We start from the raw sequence: 22,665 nt of genomic DNA, 5'->3' as shown, positions 1-22,665 counted from the left end.
TGTGTGTGTGTGTGTGTGTGTGTGTGTGTGTGTGTGTGTCTCAGATAGAGGAGAACTCCCACAAAGTCGAGTCTGGACCGTTCTGATTAGAAACACCCACATCAAACTCCTGGACTGGGTTGGTACTGATTTGAGCGTGTGTGTATGTGTGAGCGTATTTATAATTTCATGCATCAATGTGTTTTTTTGTGTGTTTATGTATATGACTGCTTGAATATAAACAACCTTATTTTGTTCAAAACAAAAGTGACTGATTAATTGTGTAGTCGTTTCAGAGCTAACGTGTGCATAAAGCCTGTGTGTGCATGTGTGTGACTGTACTTTGAGAGACTGTGACCGGTTCAGGTTTGGTTCCAGTAAACCAGGACTTCAGAGGTTGACCGCCGAACAGAGCCGCTCTTTGTATCCACGGCGATGAGTAAAGCAGTGAGGAGATTACTGCAATCTGATCAGAGTGTGTGTGAATGTGTGGCCATCCTGGAAATGATGATGATTCATGGAGGTGCTGACGCCAAAGGCCATGAGAACACACAGCTTCCCTTCTGCTTTTCTGTTTCACATCATTGCAAATTAAATACCTTTCGGTTCAGATTGTGAAATAATTTTATAGCATTATAAAGATATTATTTCAGGGCCTGAGAACCGAGAAGAATATGGGAATTTAAGAGTTTGTTTTGACATTTTACAGACTAAATGATGAATTGATTAATCGCCATGCAGTTAGTTTTGGTTGATTTTTTTCAGGTTTTTAGATGTCTGTTTCTGACCCCAATACAATGGAGGTGAATGGTAATCTGTTTCGGTTGCTCACAGCATTGAAAAATTCCATAAAAAAATTCCACAGTAATGCATTTTTCCAGGAACAATCTAAACAGCTCTCAAAACACTGTCAAAAATTGTGTGCACTACTGTACCACAGTAGACAGTAGTTTCAATTAAAATGAGCACAGCAAGCAAAATTCCATTCACCTCCATTGTAATGATGTGGAGCCAGAAAACTCAAAACCATGGCAAATAAAACCAAAATGATCTCCAAGTTTAAACATCACTACAGGCAAGTGAGAAAAATAGTTTTTGTTTTGTTTTTGTAATTTGAGTGAACTGACCCTTTAATATTAGAGACAACAGTATTGCTTTTTTTTTTTAGAGAAGATATTTAAAAGTAGGGATGTGAGTATGAAGGGGGGGGGGGAGTGTGATTTGTGTGATTTTGAACTGATGATTCACTTGGATGCCAAGAATCTGAGTAAAACACTTCCTGTCAGCCTGTTTACATAGACACACTGCTTATATACAACTCTCCCACCACCGTAGAGTGCCGGCTTCTCTGCATCATCTAACAAATATTTCAGTTTTTTGTGTGCAGATATAAACTTGTCTGGTGTATAAATCACCGTGCCTCGTGCCGTCTCTTTGCTTTGATGCAGACACCTGGAAAGTGATCCCGGGATTTGTTGTCTGCCTCAGGCAAGTACTGTAGTTCACAACCTGTCACCCGAGACACACTGACTTCAAACAATGAGACGAGGACACATACAGTGGCAGAAAGTAACTAAGTACATTTACTCAAGTACTGTACTTAAGTACAATTTTAAGGTAGTTGAATATTTACATTTTCTGTTACTTTATACTTCTACTCCACTAAGTTTCAGTGGGAAATATTGGACTTTTTACTCCACTACATTTATTCAATAACTTAAAGTACTGCTTAATTGACAGATTCTGATTAATACAAAATATAATCAACAAATTCAGGTTTTATTATAGGTTATGATGAGACTTAATTGATCCCTGAGGGGAAATTCACAAACTACCTAGTGCTAGCTCCACCTTTACAAGCTGCAACATTAAAGTAATAAACATATTAATGCATCAATAATTGTAATCCAATAATACAACCTATATTATTTTGAAGTGGGCCATTCTGTAGTGTATTTTGATGCTTATACTTTAAAACATTTTGAATAGAGGACTTGTACAGTGTATTTCTAAAGTTTTACTTAAGTACATCCGAGTACTTCTTCCACCACTGGTCGCAAAACACACACAGTCCATGTGTGATCAAAGCACATTTTAATTCTAAATCAGACTCTAAACAAAGTCTCTCTGCCAGCGCCTCTTGTGCTACATTTTGAGTTTCATGGGGGTGACAGGATTTCAAAACTGTGACAGGAGTCAAGTGTCCAACCCAAATCACAGCTGTCCCTCCAAACAAGCCTAACAACACCCTCAGGTCCATTTATGAAAAGACTTTCACGTTTGTATTTGTCTATTTGTTTGGCTTTTATAATGTATGGGTGCATTTCTGTATTAATGTGTGTGGTTTGGTGTTTGTAGTTTTTGGCTTGAGGACGACAACATCAAGGAGGAGAGGAGAACAGTGAGATGTATCCTGAAAGAAAACCGTGGGTTTAAACCACAGTTGACAGTACACTTACTCACCCTTGTAAACTACCAATGTTAGGAAAAAATGTGCTTGTAAACAATTTACCCGTCCCTCCCTCCCTGTGTTAAATGTCAAGTTAACTTTTTGAGTGACAGAATTTCATAAGTGGAAAAAATGCCAAGTCATTACCAAGAAAAAAACTGCTTCTTGTAACGTGTCTAGCTTTGCAAAAACATGTTTCAGAATAGACAAAAACAGCAATAGGAAGAATTCATAGTACAGACATTCTTTAATTCTTTTAATTCAATCTTTAAGTATAGCGTGCTGCAGAGATGACGTATTTTGTAGGCAAACCCGGACGTTAGCATCTCCCTGGTTCCCTTGTCAAAAATCCAATGGGATTTTGGATTATTGCAGAAAATAAGCTCTGTGGCAAACAAAAGTTTATGATACTTAAACGTTTTGTTCAGCAATAATGAACACCACTTTTATGATTTTAGAAGCGCAAATGGAATCGCTAGAAGTAAAAAGCTAATGTTAGGCTACGAACGAACTACACCACAGTCGCATGACTTCAACATCACCACCACTAAGCTTAACTTTTAAGAGAATATAGATAGATATAGATATATAGACAGATAGATATACTGTATGAACACAACGAGGCTGTAAAGGCGGACTAGTGAGTAGATGACTTTCCGTGTTTGGCATGAAGACGTTAATGTCCGCGGCAACCACTGTAGTGTCATTTAGCCACTTGTTAGCAACCGCCTATTTTAAGATACGTAAAACCTTCGAAATTCACGAGTGGGGTATCTATTGACGTATTTTATGTCATAGAACAAAACCTGAAAATCTCTTAAGATCGTGTCAACCACAGACCTTATTTCAAGCATCTAACCAAAAACCCATTCAAGACGAGGGAACCAGGAGTGAGACGAGGGAACCGGGAGTGTAAAAATACTAACTAATTTCCGGGTTTTAGGACTCATTCCTCTATTCAGCGCTCTATTCTGCTACCAGCATATGGTTTCAATGGAACATCGTGTTGCTACTAGCAACCACTACTGACACAGTTCCATAGCAGTTACAGTTTAACTGACATTGTTAGCTAGCTACATCCACCGTGACCGAGCAAATATCGACAGCCATCTTTTATCTATGCCCCAAATTATGTATTTTCTGGAGACACTGTATTACAGCTGTTTTGTCATTGTTGGTTTGTGGTTTAGTTTTTCTGGGATCCATTTTCCTGCTAACCAAGCTAGCCATTCTACTAGCTGACTGAAGCTAATGTGTTAGCTAACACAACATTTTAAGTAGCTCTAGTTAACTGTTAATTTACTTCTGATACAACTGCTATGTGTTTTACTCTTGTAGACTTTATGTATGTTTACTTTTCCTGACTTGAAGCACAATGTAGATAATTTAGGGATAGACAGCTATAGTCTTTACTTCTGTGAGTCCAGATTCCTTGTTAATGTACTAACTCTGTACTAACTATCTTTTTTCTGATTTGAATTTGCTTTCATAACAGAGCCTGAATCCAGTCCTGCCAGGGTTAATGCGCACACTGTGTGTACTGTATATTTAAGATTGTCTACTGTAGTTAAGATTTAAATGAGAGAGGAGATGGAAGATGGAAGGTTTGACAGTAGAGCTTTATAGATGAAATGATTATCCCTTCTTGTCAATAACAAGGTATTAGCTAATATGTTTCCTTATGACTACAACCCTGCCTGATGATATTACCAGAATATCTAACAGCACCTTCGAGAAATGCTGCCTTAAATCATTTAAGCAAATTTCTCCAACTCTCAAAACTCCATCTGTGGTAAAAAAAAAGGGCTTTGCCAGGGAATCTCCTGAATTTGCAACATAATTCCTGGAGGTGAGAATTTCTGTCCAGCGTGTCTTCACTGATTGATGGTGGAATGATGGAGAGTCTTGCTCGGGGTTTTCCATCTTTTTGCAAACAGGGGATCAGTCTTCCAGACACGAGTGAACGTGTGTGCAGATCCACATGTAGCGGCATGTGTGTGTGTGTGTGTGTGTGTGTAATGCTTACGGGTGCCAAAAGTCCAAAACTCTTGTCTCTCATTTCCAACCAGTGACCTCTGCGGTAAGTTTGGTGATTAGGTGGTGGCATGTTGTCGCAGTCCAAGTAAAAATACTCAACAAAGCCAGAAACACACGAAAGAGAAAGAGAGAGCGTACCTTATTCCGGCATGTCCACACATACAGTGCATGCACAAACACACAACTCTGCTCATTACCGCTCACTTCAAAGGCATTCCAGTAGTTAAACTCAACAGTAGATCATAAAGCATCATGGAGTTGCAGTAACCACTGGCTCCACTTTGGCTTTCACAATGGAAAACTCTTCACCTTTCTCTTTTCTCCTTTACCATTAAAACACGAGACCAGCTTCTTGCTTATGTGTGTGTAACCTCTGTAGTAATCACAGCGAGCCACTCGGGCCAAGTCAGCAAGTTTTTTATTATTAGTAAAGCAATTTAAAGCATTATAAAGTGGCTGGCTGGTGGCAGCTGGTAATGTGAACATTGTGGTTGTGCTGCATTTATGATGAAAATAAAAAAAGTGGGTCACGTAAAAGTGAAAAGTTCCAAATCCAAATTGCACAGGGTTTGAAGTCAAGTTGTTAGATTTGTTTCAGTGAGACGAGATGAGTCATCACTGTCATTTACTGTAACTTGACCTAATATACTGGACGCAGCTGGACAGCGTTCAGTTGTAAGAAAGTTTGCAGTGGACAGTTTGGGGTTTGTTTTCTGGCTTCGACTCCATATTGTGAGCTTGTTTTATGGACATTTTCATTTTGGTGAAAGACCTGTTCACATGTTTCACAACTTCACAAACCATTTGAATTTGCAGACAGTTTCATGTACATGAGCCATTTCAATTTGCAAGAGTTTATGTCTAGTATTCGATGGCATGGATACAGGCACTGCGGTACGATCACTAAACCAAAGTATTAAAGTACTATACAGAATGTGGCATTTCTTCTTTCCTGTAAATCCCTTCAGGTTACAAAGAGGTTACCTCCCAATTTGTTTGGATGGGTTTGTGTACTGCAAAGGCTCTTGTTTTTTGCTGTTAAGCAATTCAGTACGTTTTCTGCAAAATCCCACACATAAAACACAGGCTGAAACCTAATAAGTGAATCTATGTGCTTCTGAAAGGGGTCTCGCGGTTGCCTTGGGGTCTAGGACAGGCCTATCTCCCTATATTTACTGTCTGACTCCGCATATCATCAATTAAAGGCAGAAAAATCACATTCTAAAAAGTTCAAAAATGGTTCCATCTATTTTACCATATTTAAAACCTGAAAAATTAAGACGACATGGACATAGCATAAATGGTAAATGATCTTTTCCTCAGAGTTATGTAGCTGACTGATGAGATAGTGTTGGTTCAGGCCACTGAGTTCATGTGACTGACACAAAAATGTCAGGCCTCAGGTGGTAAAGGTCGCAGAGGGGTCACTTATTTAACACAAGGATGCTGGCTGTATGTAGTGTTTGATGCTCAGTTGCCTTGGATTTCAATAAGAACTCATCATTGGCTAAATCTCCATGCTGCACTGAACAGCTGATTGTGTTTGTGTGTTTGCTACAATATGATTCAATGAGTGTTGTTTTCAACAGATTTAATGCTAGTGATTTCTGCAGTTGCAGGAAGTGTGTCTGAGCCAGTCTTTGGTGCAGAGTGTGACTCTGTTCTATGTGTTTTTTGTTATCATTAACAATGTTAAGGTGTTTTAATGAGCCCAGGTTTCACAGTGATGTGCCTGGTTAACTGAATAGTTTAAACACTTAAGCCTCATTTGGAAAAACAAATGTCACAAGAACATATTATTGGTTTAACAAATGTGTGATTACTTTGAATACAAGTCTGACTTAAATAAACTGACCACATACTGTATAATAGAAGTTTCATGTGTCTAGCTGCAATTATTTAAGGTAAAAAAAAGTGTACTAATGTTTTAAAAAATGTTTACCTTTTGTCTTTTGATATGCCTCTGAACTTTTTGTTTATTAAAAAGTAGTTTCAATGAAAACTGTGATAGTAGTAGATAATAGTTTCTAGAAAGAAACAAAATTCCATTAATTTTCGTTGCAGTATGGTGGAGGCAGATATGAGTGGTACGTAAGAAAATATAACTGCCATTTGGGTGAACAAACCCTTTAAGTTTATACCAGAAAGACGTGCAGAGCAGTAAGGCCAACCAAGGCCACGAGGACACAAATGCTTCAGTGAACACATGTATCCACATGCACACACGCTTCCAATCACGCAATCCCACTGGGAACGTTCAACTACTCCTTTTCTAAATCCTCCTGTAATGTTGGGAGACTGGCATGAATCTAAAAGGTAATCATCCGTTCCTTGCAGTCATTCATCTGGCTCAGTGATTACGCTGGTTTGTTTTGAGCAGCAGAGCTGGAAGAATGACTTTCATTTGGCTTTTGTACTGTTTGGATTGGGCTGTCTGATGTGTGTGTGTGTGTGTGTGTGTGTGTGTGTGTGTGTGTGTGTGTGTGAAGAAATGGGAGACAATGACGTGGAAGAAAGAGAAAATTAAAAGCTGTGAATGCAGCTTAATGACAGTTTCCGTATAAATGAAACAAATTATTAATTATTAATTCCACTTGAACGGATGAAGATCATTCATCACTCTCTAAATCTTAATCTTATTTATACTAATGACTGTAGAATAATTTCCAAGTGGATCAGACTGTGCAGTGTTACTCCAAGTGCTCATTTAGACTTTCTAATCACATAAAGCTCGATATTCTGGGAAATCTGTGTCGCCAATTTCCCACCTCAAGACCTAGTAACTTTTCAGGGAAAATGCTTTGGATGAAAGATGCGTTCACGTGGAGCGAACCATTCTCACAACTCATTGCTGATGACGTAGTTGAATCCGAGACTTGTACACGGTTGCCTTGCCAATGCTTTCGCGGGTGATTTGTTGAATATTATATACATATATGCTTTTTTCGACGAGTTTTATAGCGGTTGGCATCCATTAAGTGTTGCATTACCGCCATCTGCTGGACTGTCCCTTGCCTTGTCCTCCCCTGAAAGGTTATCCCAGTAATTTACCGGGAACATAGTGGCATACTGTTGATACAGTCTATTACTGTCGGAAAAGGATGTGTTTTGGTCGTTTTGTTCTCTGTTATTGTTATGGCCTGCGATGCTCCTGGCAAGCGGAGATGAACACTGAAGTAAAACACAAAACTTAAATCAGAACTGATGGCAGGATCAAAATAAATGCGGCAACAGTCTTATTGGAATTTGCTCTAATCATACTTGAACATGTCCTCCAATGCCGAGTACAGTTTATTATTAACTCTGGCATACAGTGTAGGAGTGAGTTTCTTCATCCAGTCTAAAACCTCCTACTCTGAACTGTTATCTACATGAAACTAGTTTGCTTTTATGTAAAGGTGTCAGGTTGGAACTGGGGCCATGTAAATGTGGTGTTGAGTGGTGGATTGTGTCACAATAATAACCACCAGCACCATACTATAGACACAAATACACATTTACACATACTGTACAGTGCAGCTCATCAATATTCACGACTGGTAACAGGTATTAGTGTTTAGTTAGGTACCCTGTGGAGCTTTGAAATGTATATTTCTGCCAACATTTTCACGCTGTGCCACTGGTCCACTGGTTGGTGGCGATAACGTGCCAGGAAATGTAGCAACGCACCAACAAATGGCAGGAAAGAAGAAGATGGCAGCAAACATGGATGTAAACAATGCTGGCTTCAAAATATATATAAAAAAACATCTTTGCAAATGTTTTTTGCACCGCATGTTTGTAGTGAGACACTGTAAATAATTTTGTGTACAAGAAAACTCCACAGGGTCACCTTTAAATATTTATATGTAGTGTCAATTGGGAGTAGTTATCTTGTTATCTCAACACTACACAATAATTAAGTTGTGATTGTGTTAAATAAATAATTCATGCTTTATTGTCTTGAGATTTTAAAATAACACAAACACTCATAACCTAAGTTGTTTTCTCATCATTATTAGATAAAACCTGCAAGACACTGATGTGGTAATTATCTATAATCTGAACTTTTCTCCCTCCAAAGCACATAAACATGTGCACACACTAAATTTTTAACTGCAATCCCATCTGCCTGTTTCCTCCGCCAAACAACTTCCTGCCTCTGGCTTTAACTTTCTGGGAAATACCTGCTGGCTTCTTATTAGCTGCCATCAAACAGCAGAGCCTAAAAACACTACGTTGCTGTAGGACACAGAGGTTTACAGACGTTCACCTTCTCAGAAGCCAGTCCCTCTCAATGTTTCTGCACCGTCTCTTCTCCCTCCATATTTCTTTATCAGAAACATAACATCTGCCGCAAACGGCCCTCCTCTGACCCCTCTTTTATAACTAATAACTGCTTCCATGTGAGACTGACAGAGAGATAAACGCAGATTTAAAGCCTGTTTCCCAAACTCTGTCATTCGCTCTCCTGAGGCTAAACTGTCACGCATCGATCTATATAGACTGTAAATTTACCGCCTCATCACTCACCTACATACACTTTCTCTGTGAGTGGAGAAACAGGTGAGAAGAGATGGGCGACAGGGGAGAGATGCTTACAGTAACAGCGTAAATAAAGCATGAGCAGGACAGTGAACAGTGAGGAGGCGCTGTGTGAGAGACAGGTGTATGAAAGACGTTTTTAATGTGCTTCATACATGTTTGTTTCTATGTTTTGGCCACATTTTATACAGCAGAGTTGTAGAGTAGACACACAGTAATCTAAATGTGATTTATGGTCACTATTCCAAGTCTGACTTCATCGGGACAAAGTGCTCATCGAAGGGGGTCTCTGGTCCAAAGTGAACTAATCAGAACTGAGTCATGATGGTGGTGACTGAGCCTTCATCGCGATACTAAAATCAGACTGGCAGCTATTAAATAAGAGCTGCTCTTTGCTCCGTTTTCCTTCACTGTTCTGGGAAAAGATTATTCCCCTTGAGGGCATTTTGAGTGAAAACATCTCATGGAGCTCTGTGTTGGTTTAACCATCAGACCCCAGGGGAAGCACGAATGTGCCCAACAAAGCTGGTGAGATGACTGAAAATGAGAAAAACATCTTTTAAAACCCCCCTTATTTGTTCATCGCTCTGTTTAAGGAAGGCAACAAGGGCTGTGAGCAACTCAGGGAAACCACAGCGCAGTCTGTCACACAAAGTGTTTCATTTGATGGTTAATATGTGAGAGTGCAAGTGTACATTAAGTTGTTTTTACAGGTCAATTTATCTCATTCATTCCCTCCTTCCTGTCTTCATGACTTTTTTTCTCTCTGCCTCAACTTTTTCTTTTAACACTTTTTTGGCCCTGACACCAAGAGCTCATTCATCTCCAGGTAGATGTCAACTTTTGAAGTGAAGTGTTTGCCGATCCTAAACAATCTGAAAATCTGAAACTGAAAAACACAAACTGTCAAGGACAATAATGTACTGGAGGTGGAAGCGTCACAAACGTGTTTGTTTGTATGAAACAGACTTGGTTATGCATGCACATTAAACTATGTTGTACTCTAATCATGGTTATGTATAGTTGGATTCGTGTTTAAGTGTGTGTGTGTGTGTGTGTGTGTGTGTGTACCTGTAGCCTTCTCAGGGTTGTTGCACATGAAGCAGAGCCAGCCTCCCTCTTCCTCACTGTAGCCAAACAGGTCAAAGAAGCGCACCTCCTCCAGCTGAATCTGGAGACTGTCCAGGTCCTGAAGACAGAGGGAAAGAAAACAGAATGTTTATTAAAACCATCCTGTAACTTTATTTAAACTTTCTAGTTGCTATGTCGTTATTGATATTGACAATAGGCCTTTTTCACAGAAGACATTTTGACTTGTCACAGGAGGAAAAGGTTCCTGGTATTGTGCATGCTGGTTCCCGTCACACTGTCATGGCTCACTGGGACACATACGTACATCACTACAGCTGCACAGAGCACACTTAGGACTGCATTCAAATTAGAAAAGCTACTCAAATATGACATTTGAACGGCTCTATATCATGAAAGTAAAGCCTGCATCATACATTTTCTCATATCCATTCTATATTCTAATATCTGGAGTGTCAGTGTAGATCTGTACAGGAAGCCTCTCTTTACCTTCAGCTTGAATAAAATACTAAAATTCAACAGCAAAGTGGCTCTGCTCACATTGTTTGCTGCTGGTTGCTGTTTATTTACATTGCACACCTGTGTGGTTTCACACGTAGTTCACACACACTCACAACACTGTGCATTAGGAGTACAGTGGAGTACAGTACAACTGGTGTACTCAGACGAAACAAACAGAGGATAGGCTGATACGTTTATTTACAGTATCAGGCTGTTCTACTACACAAAACACTTTCAAGAGAAAGAAGAAATGGGGAAAAAGAAATGAGAATTTACAGGAGAGGTTTAAACGGCCCACAGAAACCTGTTGACGCTTGTTAAGGCTGCTGTACATGCAGACACACACACATATAGACAATCACAGGCACAAATGATAAGTGGCCCTCAACTCTAAGAGGTACTTAAGAGCTTGACATTCCAGTTATGGACTGTGCATCGGTGTGTGGTATGTGTGTGTCAGAACAGAAAGTAATGGAAACCAAGACCCCCCCCATTCCAAATCCCTGAAGACCCCCTGCACATGGTAAGACTTATACTTCACTTCAAATACACACAAACACACTTCAGTGACACTTGAGATAACACAAATTTATCTTCGGCTGGTTTGGAGAAATATTTAAGGAGATGATGGATTACTGTCATCAGTCTTCATGACTGATGACAGTGTGTGTGTGTGTGTGTTCTCCTGTATCTGTGCAGTTTAACCAAATCTCTCTACAATGAATTCACAGTTTAAATATCCTGCAGAATCCACTGCTTCATCATGTCTCTGAACTCTGACCCTGCCGCGGACCTTTCATATTTCCTGATGATCCATTTAAGAACAAGAGAAGTGTTTCTCACTACAGCAAAGTTAGACTCACATGAAACGCCCAGAGGGGGCTGGATTTGAAGGAATGTAAGAAAAACAGGCAGCTGTAATGGCCGAGCTACTAGTGTGTTTGACCTTTAGACTTTCAGTGCCCCTTCAGTCCTTGATGCTAATGAGCGAGGATGTAAATGTGAAAGCTGTGTATTCTCATTTGGACCACTGAAACACAGACTAAAACACACATTGCAGCACACACAAACACACACAGTGCCATGAGCGGGTGCATATGTGATTAAGAGAGTATTTAGATTCGCCCATACATAAAGCTTTCTTTGTGTTGTTACAACTTAAATAATGGAGGTGAAAGGGCTTTGCCTGCGGATACAGATAAACCAGGACCATGTGTGGCTGAGAGAGATCTGTGGGTTTACATGAACATTAATATTTGGGGGACTGAGCGGTCGTCAGGAGACATATGTTGCAATGGTGAGAAATCCTGATTATGATTACTGGAAAAGCCAGAGACAGACAGAAAGACAGAAAGGTGGATGAAGAGGACAAGTTGAAGAGAGAGTACGTTAATGTGACAGCTGTAGTTACTTTGCATATTGTAATTTCACATAAAAAAACACACACGATGAAATGCAAGCTGCCAAATGGTAATGTGGAATGTTGAATCGGCACTCCACCAATTTTATAGATGAAGTTCAGTTTACTCGTCTCATAAGTAGTAGCACTCAGTAGTACAGTGAAAACAGTTAATGTATAATGTCTTCATGTGGCTCTAGAGGGAGCTTTCTAAAGTAACATAAAAAATAACTCTAATGATGTCATTAGGGTTATCTCACTAAATAAATATTCTAACAGAAAGCTTGCCTTACAAACTGTGTGATGTTTGAAAGATGTTAGCGTTCATCAGGCAGAGAGAGTCTATTAAAAGTCTGGAATGTGAAGGATTCAGGGTTTTGGGGAGTGACTCATACAAGAGGCCAAAAATCAGGATATCTTGGCCTCTGCTTTGATTTTTGACCATTTTTTAAAAATCTGTTTCTCACAAGCCCCACAAGTACTAGCTCCATCTAACCTAATATTGTCATATATACTAATACATCACCCACAGGGGCCATTTCTAAAAGAAATATTTTTACTTTGATACTTCATTTACATGTTTTTGCTGATAATACTCTGTACTAATTTTGAATGCATGACTTTTACTTGTAATGGAGTATTTTTACATTGTTGTGTTGGTACTTTTACTAAAACCTGCAATAACTGACTTTTATTGGCGACTTTGGGGCAGTGGAAAGAAGTTGTGAACACAACACTGACACATCATCAGCTTTTAAGTTGATACGGCAAAGTTGCTATTAAGCTGTTGCTTATTTGCACATCCACCAGAGTCGTGTTTCTGGACACCTGACGAAGTCCAATATTCACTCTCTTTTAGCTCTGTTTTTGGTCTCCACCAACTCCTGAGGGAAATATTTTTAGCTGCTAAAGGCTCCACTATGTTCACCAGCTAGTCGCTAACTGTCTATCTGCCGCTTGGTGCTGAGATGGTAGTGTACAGGGGTTTTGAGGAGTTTTTTTTGCTGAATCCTGTGGTTGAAAAAGATGCTATGAGAACGGTGAGAGTGAATCAAAACAGTGTAGCTGTGGGCCGGAGAGCTAAACAATGAGCTGAAACTGACAGACAGGAATGCTCCCGACATTAACTCATTGAATAATTTTACAATAATCTCCATTCCATCGAGTTTTGGCTTTCAGGGTCATTAAAATGAATTCCTATACCAATGCCAAGGTCATTAAAATTGCTTTAACATTGTTTACTGATTACAAAGCAAAGCTGATGTGAATCATCTTTTCTCAAAAAGCAAGAAGCTAAATACAGACTGTGAGTCAGAAATCTGCTGCATAACACAACAAGAAATGCATCAAGAACAAAGTGAAATGAGTACGAGAGCACAAATGTACATTTGCTTTCTGAATCCATTACCAGAAAACTTCAGACTACAGAAGTCGGTGTGTTTAGAGCAATTGCAACCGGGCAACAGGCTGATGTGGACAAACACAGCTCCATATTTGATTCATCAGGACCAGAGAGGTGGATTCAGTAAAGAGATGAAGAAACAATGGCTGGATTATGTGATTCTGAATATAATCCGTCTATCCTCATGTAACCTCCTTTACCATTTCAATATGCCGCCCCCTCTCTCTCTTAATGCACCTCACCCCCACCCACCCCTGTCATTGTTTGTAGAGCATCATTATAATTTGATCAAGATGCAAGATTGTAACTGCATATGACTGACGACGACTGCAGGCAGACTACAACAGCAATGACGGAGAGCTGTGACTGTATCTGCAGAATATGTCCAGAAGCAACTCTTGTTCTCATACTCAGTTTTAAAATGCAATCTTGTTAAATAAGAGAAAAAGTAGGCTGAGATGACTCCACTGCTATCCTTGTAGTCTCACTTATTTTTGACATGTTTACGTGTCCTGGGGAGTGTTTGTGTCTCCACAGGGAGCGTTGTGAAGTCAGACAAATGTCCTCAAGCGTCGGTTGGTGCTGAAGATAAGACAAGTTTGAAAAAGCTGCATCAATTTTACAGTAATATTTTGGAAAAGGTGAAAAAATGTGTGTCTGATGTGTTGTTTTCACATTTTAAAGAATCCTTCATTAACTGATTAAATAACTTTAGATATGGCACACAGTTAAATTCAGTTACTCTACATGCAAGTCTGGTTGAGGAGGTCGTAAAGGTTCATTTGAACCTGGAGAGGAGAGGGAACAAGAAGAGATACAAGGAGAGGACAGAGAAGCTTTTTTTGGAGGCTTCCTGAATAAAGTTAACCACAGACAGACAAAGAGAAAGGGCAGTGGGAAGTGGAGGCAGGAGGAGGAGCAGAGAGGGGAGTGTAAGTCAGGAGAAAGGTGAGTGGATGAGAAGTGGGAGTGTTGGGAAGGGGAGTGGAGGAGAGATGGATGAAGGCAATAAACAAGGCAGAGTCTTTATTTCTGTCTCTCTTGACATTTATCTTTAGCTCTGTCTGGGCATAAAGAAAATCAACAGGGGTCCTGACATTATGTCATTTCAAACAGGCACAGACCGAAGCAACAATTCTCACATGTGAACCAGATGCTGTAAGTCCTTTTGCTCCTCCTGTCTTTATCTAATCTCAGTCCCAGCTCTGTCTTTAGCTTTATTTATTATCTGCTGGTATTCAGCCTTTCTCCTTCAACCTCTTCCTCCACCAAAGTTGTATCAACAAATGCAAAAGAAAGACAAAAGGTGAAACAATGCTTGTCAAGTATCTCCCCTCGCAGGCCTCCCAACATATCTCACACCACGTCTTCCCCCTCTTCCTCTTTCTCTTGCCACATCCTCCTCACAATCTCTCTACATTACAATCAGTCTCTCCACGTCCACCTTCCTCTTCCAACTTAGCTTCCCCCTCTTCATTCTCTCTTTAGACAATTCCACCATCATCCCTCGTGTTCGGTCTGTACTTCTCCTGCTTTTACTATAATATGTTTGTCCTTTCCTCTCTTTTAACCATAACTCTCTCCTCCCTGGGGATTGAATATTTCTTAGTAAAATATATTCAGCATATCTTTCTCTTATGCTGTGAAAGATCATCTTTTTTGCTCAACTTTTCACCAAACTTTCCTCCTTCCTCTCTTTCCTCTTCAATTGCATCTCATAATGTAAACGTCTTCCCTCCTTTCTCCCCCTCATGTTCCTTTTAAAAAAAACAACAACTTTTAAACCTCTTTTCTCTTCAAATACTAACGTCTCCTGTTCTTATATGTTAATTCTTTCATTTTCCATCTGGTCAATCCAGTCACCCTTTTCTTCCTCTAAGAAGAAGGCCATAATGCTCTCCAGTTTCTCATTTAAGTTTAATATTAGTTTTATCTTTACCTCTTAACTCCTGACAGACCCTTCACTGTATCTTTCTCAACCTTTTCCTCCTGAGTATCTCACATCCATCCTTCTCCTCGTTCCCCCTTCTCATTATTGAAGCTCCCTCCATCCCTCTCCTCTTCGCTCACACCAGCTTTCTATTATCTCTCTGTCATAAAACCACTAAACTGAGTTGTCAGAGGCCGTACATCAGTCCATCTTAAATCTCTGAAGCCTCATAAAGCCTTATAGTCTCCCTTTAAATTTCCCTGTCAGTACAGACTTAATCGATAACCTTTTATGTCTCATATGTCACAGCTTCCCTTCCCTTCCTGTATCTTCTCTCCTTGTCGTCGTCCACTACATGTGTTTCTGATTGGCTGACAGTGACAGGAGTGAAGCTGTCAGACTAATAGAGAGGGAAAGAAAGCAAATAGGAAATGCAGAGCACATGGATGGAGGTAAAGGCCGTGACCTTCTTCCTCCCTCTCTCCTGTTAAATCTCATCGTCTTTTCTCTGTGGTTTTTCTTGGTGCTCCCTGGAGACATTTTTAAAGCAAAAAGAGACATTAAATCATTCATTATCATTCTGTTAGTCTACCCTGTGTACTTGGCTTTTGTTTTGTTACCTTTGGACAGAGCCAGGCTAGCTGTTTCCAGTCTTTAAGCTAAAATAAGCTGACTGGCTGCTGGCAGTAGCTTCATCTTTTTCCTACAGACACAAAAGTGGTATTGATCTTCTCATCTAACTCTCAAACAAGCAAATAATGTTCCTTTAAGGTACGAGTGGTCCAGCTCGGGCCAGTTGAGAACAGCAGAAAGCATTTTTTACTGGTGACCAAGCAGGTAAATCAGAGATTTTACTGGAGACCGAAAGAGTGAAGACGGTAAAAGCAGAAGTTTACGACCATGTTTGAACCACTGAGTGTCTCACAGCATGAGTCTTCCTGCCCTGTGTACAGTTGGTGTGTGTGTGTGTGTGTGTGTGTGTGTGTGTTTATGTATAACTGGGTATGTTCTAGATCCATATGGTAACCATAGCTGGTCCATCTCATTGCCGCCACAACACACGTTTAGAGAAAGACAAACGACAGCTGTATTTTCTTTGTGGGTCTAATTGTTTCCTAGCGACCACTTAGCTTGTCACATCATTCGGGGGCAGCACGAGGAACACCACCCACACATCCACGCACTTACAAAAACAGACAATGAAATAGGCACACACACACACACACACAAACATAGACATGATAAAGATGAGGAGTCGGGGTGAGCAGAGGCCTTGTATACAAAAATGTCCATTTAGTGAATTCCATATTTAAACAAATTGGATCTTGAACTTTGACACTTTCCTATCTTGGAACTTTGTTATTTATTTATTTTACTACCGATTACTTCATCCCCTTTACAGACGGATAGCTTTTAGCAGGAAGCAGCACACACACACACACACACACACACACACTGTGGTACCTTCCTGTGTGGGGTGGTGTGCTGCGTCATGGCCATGGGAAAGCTGTGAGCTCCTTTAAGCTGCGTCTTCTCCCAAAGAGAAGCAAGTCTTTGGACACACTGGTCCTTGGAGCACAGAGGGACACTGGACTTACTCTGGTCAAAACAGAGAGAAAATAAAGCAAAAGTTACACAAAACAGAGATTTGGTTTGATAGAGACAGAGGAAAAGTATGGGGGGAAAAGCAGAAAAAAAGGGATGGGAAAACCAAAGCTAATCTGGTTTGCAATTTTACATTTAAACAGATGCAACCACGTTTTGCATACCAGGATCCTGAACTGTATCGCTCTCTGTTGAGTCTTACTTTTCGGTTTTACTGCTAAATGGAAAGATGTCAAGGTTTTCAAAAGGGCATTAAATTTCTTTCTGTTCTGCAATGTAATACAACTTCAGAGAGCAAAAACTTCAAGTAGCTTCCAAATACACCAGAACCACATTCAAAGACAGCTTATGGAAGATAAAACTGCAACCTTATATTCTTAGCAATGCTATGGATGATCAATACCTGAACTCTAATGACATTCCCATCTGCCTCAGCTGTACTTTGGTGGTAATTAGCAAATGTTAGCATTGCATGTTAGCATGCTGATGTTAGCATTTAGCTTAAAGTACAGCCTCACAGAGCTGCTAGCCTCTTAGTCTATGCTTTACATTGTGCAGTATTTTAACACTGCACATGTATAAATGGTTTCAGATACAATGACATGTTATGTGAATTACAGCTGTGGGCTCCAGTTTTCTGTGCACCTGTAGGTGTAGCAACATGATGTGAATCCAAAGATGAGGCTGTCGGCTGGTCAGGTTGAAACAGGACTTGGCGTACAGACAGTAGTGGCCCTTAAGAGGACAGGAGAATGACAGCTTGGCGACACATCCTCGATTTGAATCTGTCACACAAACACACAAACCACATGAAAATGGCAAAGTCATTAATATGTAGCAGATGCGGAAACATGGCACATTAAAATTCCCAAGCTGAACCAGAGTCAGTTAGTGTTTCTCTCTGTCTCTTGCACATATGGTCTTGGGTAACCTTGGAAACATATTTACAGAGTGATTCATAGCATGCAAGGACACTGCGTCTCGTAACTATCAGAGAAGTTCCCACCGCCACCTCCCACGAACTCCCACCTCTCAGCCAAAGAGAAGAAACCAGTGAAACCAACAGTTTCTGTGCTTCATGTGGAAATCATCTGTTAGATTGAGAAAATGAAATAATGAAGGTTTCTTTTTGAAGTGGTTCATTTTAGTATTTAATTTAATTTATGCCAAAGTAAAAATAATAAGGATGTTATTTTAGCTGAATGATAAGCATGTAAATATGAATTTTATGCAGTACATCTTAGATAAGAGGACTGACACCACTTAAAGCAAAGAAAGCGGATAAAGGTGCAGCACAAAAAAACAGGACACAAAAGGAAAAGGAGAGGTTGTCCGCACACAAACACATTTTCAAACTCCAAAAATTGTAATTGATGCAACATTTTTATCTATATAGGTATTTGACAGGCAAACATCCATATGAACAAAAAGCAGGTTACATATACAAACAAAGAATGACAGCTCCACCTATAATGAAGTCTCCACTGGTTGCCTGGCAACTGCTTCCCCCGTAAGACAACAAATTGTTACCTTTGAACAGAGTCAGGCTAGCTGTTTCCCCCTGTTTCCAGTCTTTTTGCTAAGCTAAGCTAACTGAATGTAGCCTTATATTAACAGGACAGACACGAGAGTGGTATCCATCGTCTCATCTAGCTCTCTGCCCAAAGCGAGTAAGTGCATTTCCCAAAATGCTTAAAGGAATCAATCTATTCCCTTAACCAAATTGTTAAATCTCTGAAGCTAAGCTGGATATCTGCTACAAGTCTTAATAATAAAGTGAAAATACCTACGCTTCAGGTGACTGAAGTGGCTCAAACTCAAAAACAATCTTACATGTCAGAGAAAGCTTCTGGTTCCACAACATTTCATATAATATATAATAGATCTATGTGTTCACTGTACAGAGGTACATCAATAATAGAGTTAACATGGAAGATATAATATACGGTATTATATCACATTCCTTGGTCAACACTGTCAAATGGGATAAACTCAAATGCCATAAAAATGTACAAAACAAAGTTTATCTCAATTCATAAAAAGGAGAATCTATGAAAGAGAAATGTTTGAAACTACATGTGTCTGTTTATGCTGCTTCACTCATTAGCACATGCGTGTTTCTGAGAGAGCTTGTTTGTATCCGACAGTCGGTGACGCTGTATACTTTGTGTGTGTGTGTGTATATGTTTGGATTAAGTATACATGTGCATGTGCACTCTTCCGTGTAATCCTCATCATCCCTTGAGACGGAGGGTCAGCAGCAGATGTGTCGGTCAGCCAGCAGCACGATGACATCATCCAGCTGAGACCACCTGTGACATCATATCCTAAGTGCCTTGGGGGTTGATTCTCATTAAGAGACTTAATAAGAGAGCAAATGCAAAGCACCAATTATGGGATAAGGAATGTGTGTGTGTGTGTGTGTGTGTGTGTGTGTTTAATAATTGTATATTTACATTCATTTTCAGATTTAATAAATTAACCAGAGGCCAAAGGAGGAGTTTGTTATTTTTTGTCTTGTTTCCTGTGTGTATATGTGTGTGTGTGTGTGTGTGTGTGTGTGTGTGTGTGTCTGTGTGTGTGTGTGTCCCCTGGCTGCCTCTTAGTTAAAATGACATGAAGGCCAAAGGCGGAGCAATAACATCCCCTCCTGTCAATCAAAATATCACCTCTCGTGTCGTGTTTTAAGTGTGTGTGTGTGTGTGTGTGTGTGTGTGTGTGTGTGTGTGAGCTTTGTCTGTTCTTAATATGTTCAAAAGAATGAAGCTGTGTCCCCATAGGTGTGGTTCACTGCTGCAGATGGCTCAGACAAAGGAACACAGAAAGGACTGTACTGCCCAAATGCATATTTATGTAAGTATGTGTGAACTGATGTGTTGACTGTGTGCGTGTGAACGTCTGCAGGTGTGTGAGATCCCAGACATCTTATTGTCCAGCTCCATGTATCTTATGTCTACCTTGTAAAATATGCACATCTGTCTACATGCAAGACATATTTATTTTCAAATGCATTTCAGCATATTTTATGTTTTTATATTTATGATTTTGGGGACAGGGTGGGATCGAGTAAAACAAAAAAATGTGATTCAATATGGAAAAGGAGATGACAGGCACAGCTAAAAGATGGCAATGAAGTCTTAATTCAAGTGAAGCAAATCGAATTGAAATATGGACAATAAGCGGAAATCACAAGACATGAATGAAAATAAAATATCAAATCCCTGAATATGAGAGGGATGAGAGGGGAAATGTGAAAATGGATTACAAAGTTTTAGAAAATGGATTAGATTAGTTTGGAGACGTAAGAGGTTTCTCATTTCATTGTTTTTTCACATGAACTGCTTGACCCCCCCCCCCATGCCAGACTTATAGCATGAAAGTATGCGTGCACACACACACATAAACCCCTGCACCCATATATACATGTACTTCTTGCATACTACATATGTATGCATAACATTCATCTGTTTCTACTTAAACCTGCCTGTGTTGTATAGATGTAACTGAATATAATGACCCAGCCCACCTCAAAACAATTCTCTGCCTCTATACCTTGATTAATTTTTCCATTAACAAATTGGTTCCATGACATTTGCCCCATAGAGTTTGGCTCATAGTTTTTACATTATGGTACATTCTTTCACTCCAGATTAAGGGCAAGTGCACGAGAGTCTGAATAAAAGGACAGGTCTGGGAATACTGTTTTTGTCAAAACAAATCTTATGAAAAGACCAAAACCAACAATAAATTGATCAGACTAAGATGTATTTCCTGTGTAGCCAAAGACCTCCATTGCTGTCCAAAAACACATGAGCACACAGTTGCACTGGGTGACATGTTTCTTTATTATGGTTCAGAGACAATCCCACATACACTGTCCTGCTGCTGGAAACAATCACTAGAGCGCCAAATCTGAAGCTATATATATATATATATATGTATATATATATATATATATATATATATATATTCTTCTGTGGGAATGAAAGGGTTTGGGACTGAAAGACAGGGTAAGGAAACCAGCCAGTATGGAGAGAGAGGTTTGGGTCTTTTCATGGGATAAGTTGACAATAAGATAGCTTTGGTTTGCTGCTATTAGATAAAGGTCTATCAGAGACTGATGCAAACAACTAATCTATTTAAGATGATACCAGTTGGAATCTGAACTGCAAAGAATAGATATCAACCAATGTTTGTTTTTTGCATGGTGGGTTGCATATAATGTAAACCCATGAGGATGAGGTCTAGGGAGAGATAACAAAAAGAAATGAAACATGTTAGAAATATATTTGCTGTGCTTTTCTGTAACTAAACTGCTTCAGGACAGAATTTGACCCACTGCCAAATTGTAGGGGTTCATAACAGAGACATTCCAGAGGAAAAACATATGATCCTCTTCACCTGGTTGGGCTGATGGCACTCAATAACTGGAAACACACCTATTCACACAGAAAAAGTCAGAGATACGATATAATGTGACTGTCCAGACAGGATATAAATAATAGGATTAAAATCACTCACGTGCAATATCTAAATTATTCCCCCCAGAGAAATAAATCCTTGTCCGACTGGGGCTCAATAGACACTAATCAACGTGCCACTGACTGCTGTGCAAAGCTGCATCTGCATGCATGTGTGAGTGTGTGTATGTGAGCTCCAGAGTGAAAGTGGGAAGGAGAGAGGAGGAAGAGGAGGTGTATTCATACCACATCATTAATCAACCCCGGCCACCACGCCTGACTGTAATCTCGCTCAGGTTCAGCAGGTTACACAAACCCTCCCTCTGCCTCTCTCTGTGAACCCTTTTATCATCCACCATTCTGGTGCTGATCTCAAAGGAAACAAAGCTGCTGGTCGTGTTCACATTACCTTCTATCACACACTGCTCTGGGATGGGGATCTGCTGCACCATGTCTTTACAGAACTCTCTGATTGCCTCCATATTGTCTCTTAAATGGATGAAGAGTCTGTCAGCTTCGCCCTTCTCTTCCTTCTCTCCATCCTCCTCTCTGCTTTGACCTTTCTCCGCCTCTTTGACGCCGCAGTCCAGGGCAACGGTGATGGGAGTCGAGCCGTCGCCCGTCAGTTTCCTCTCAGCAGGCGGAGCTTCCTGGTTTTCTGAGTGCGAATTCACCAAAGTGCTGGAGAAGATGTTGTCTGGGCTCGACTCCAACCCCTCATCGTCCTCCCCGGTGTCTGAGTTGATGGAGCGCGAGCGCACAGCGTGGAGGGCCAGGCTCTTTGACCTAAGAGAGACGGTGAAATAAAAAACAGTCAAAGTGCTGCAAAATTATAGACCTCAACAATTAAAACTCAGTCTGCTTCCTGTTTTTGACACATTTTTCCAGGGCTTAGGAACAACTAAGAGAAAAACGTAAAACAGCAAAATGATTCTGATCTCTTGTAATCAGTCTCTGCCTTTGCCTAAATATCTTTTTTGTTGCAAGAAAACTGCTGTCTTTTAGCTTTTAATTACACTGAAAGGACTCCACAACAAAAACTGTACACTTTGAACTACAACAACAACAACTATGTAAATACATCCAACAGGATTGAGCTTCCAAGTTGTGTATTCTCAGCTTTTCAGCATTTTGTCTCTTTGGATAGTCTTGTGTTTTCTTCAATAAACAGAAGCAGAGTAATGTCCTCTTGGCTCAAGGGATATTTTGTTAATTTGACATGGAATCAAATCAAATCCACACAGTGACAGTGATAACAGTCTATTCCTCATAACAAGACATTTTTATTAT

At 40.0% G+C, this 22,665-nt stretch overlaps 1 protein-coding gene across 3 annotated transcripts in view; it reads right to left on the bottom strand.

Annotated features, from left to right (window-relative positions):
• Positions 1-22,665, bottom strand: part of veph1 (ventricular zone expressed PH domain-containing 1) — a 63,204-nt gene that overhangs the window by 5,133 nt on the left and 35,406 nt on the right. For 2 of the 3 annotated variants that reach the window (XM_070906367.1, XM_070906368.1), the window contains exons 8-11: positions 21,785-22,161; positions 17,561-17,700; positions 16,775-16,909; positions 10,061-10,178 (exon numbers count right to left, since the gene is read on the bottom strand). In XM_070906367.1, coding sequence (XP_070762468.1) covers positions 10,061-10,178; positions 16,775-16,909; positions 17,561-17,700; positions 21,785-22,161 — 770 coding nt within the window. The remainder of the gene's footprint in view (positions 1-10,060; positions 10,179-16,774; positions 16,910-17,560; positions 17,701-21,784; positions 22,162-22,665) is intronic. The other variant, XM_070906369.1, reaches the window with a different exon arrangement.

The sequence above is a fragment of the Enoplosus armatus genome, chromosome 5, assembly GCF_043641665.1.
Source record: "Enoplosus armatus isolate fEnoArm2 chromosome 5, fEnoArm2.hap1, whole genome shotgun sequence".
NCBI lineage: Eukaryota > Metazoa > Chordata > Actinopteri > Centrarchiformes > Enoplosidae > Enoplosus > Enoplosus armatus.
This window is presented reverse-complemented; position numbering and strand designations above follow the sequence as displayed.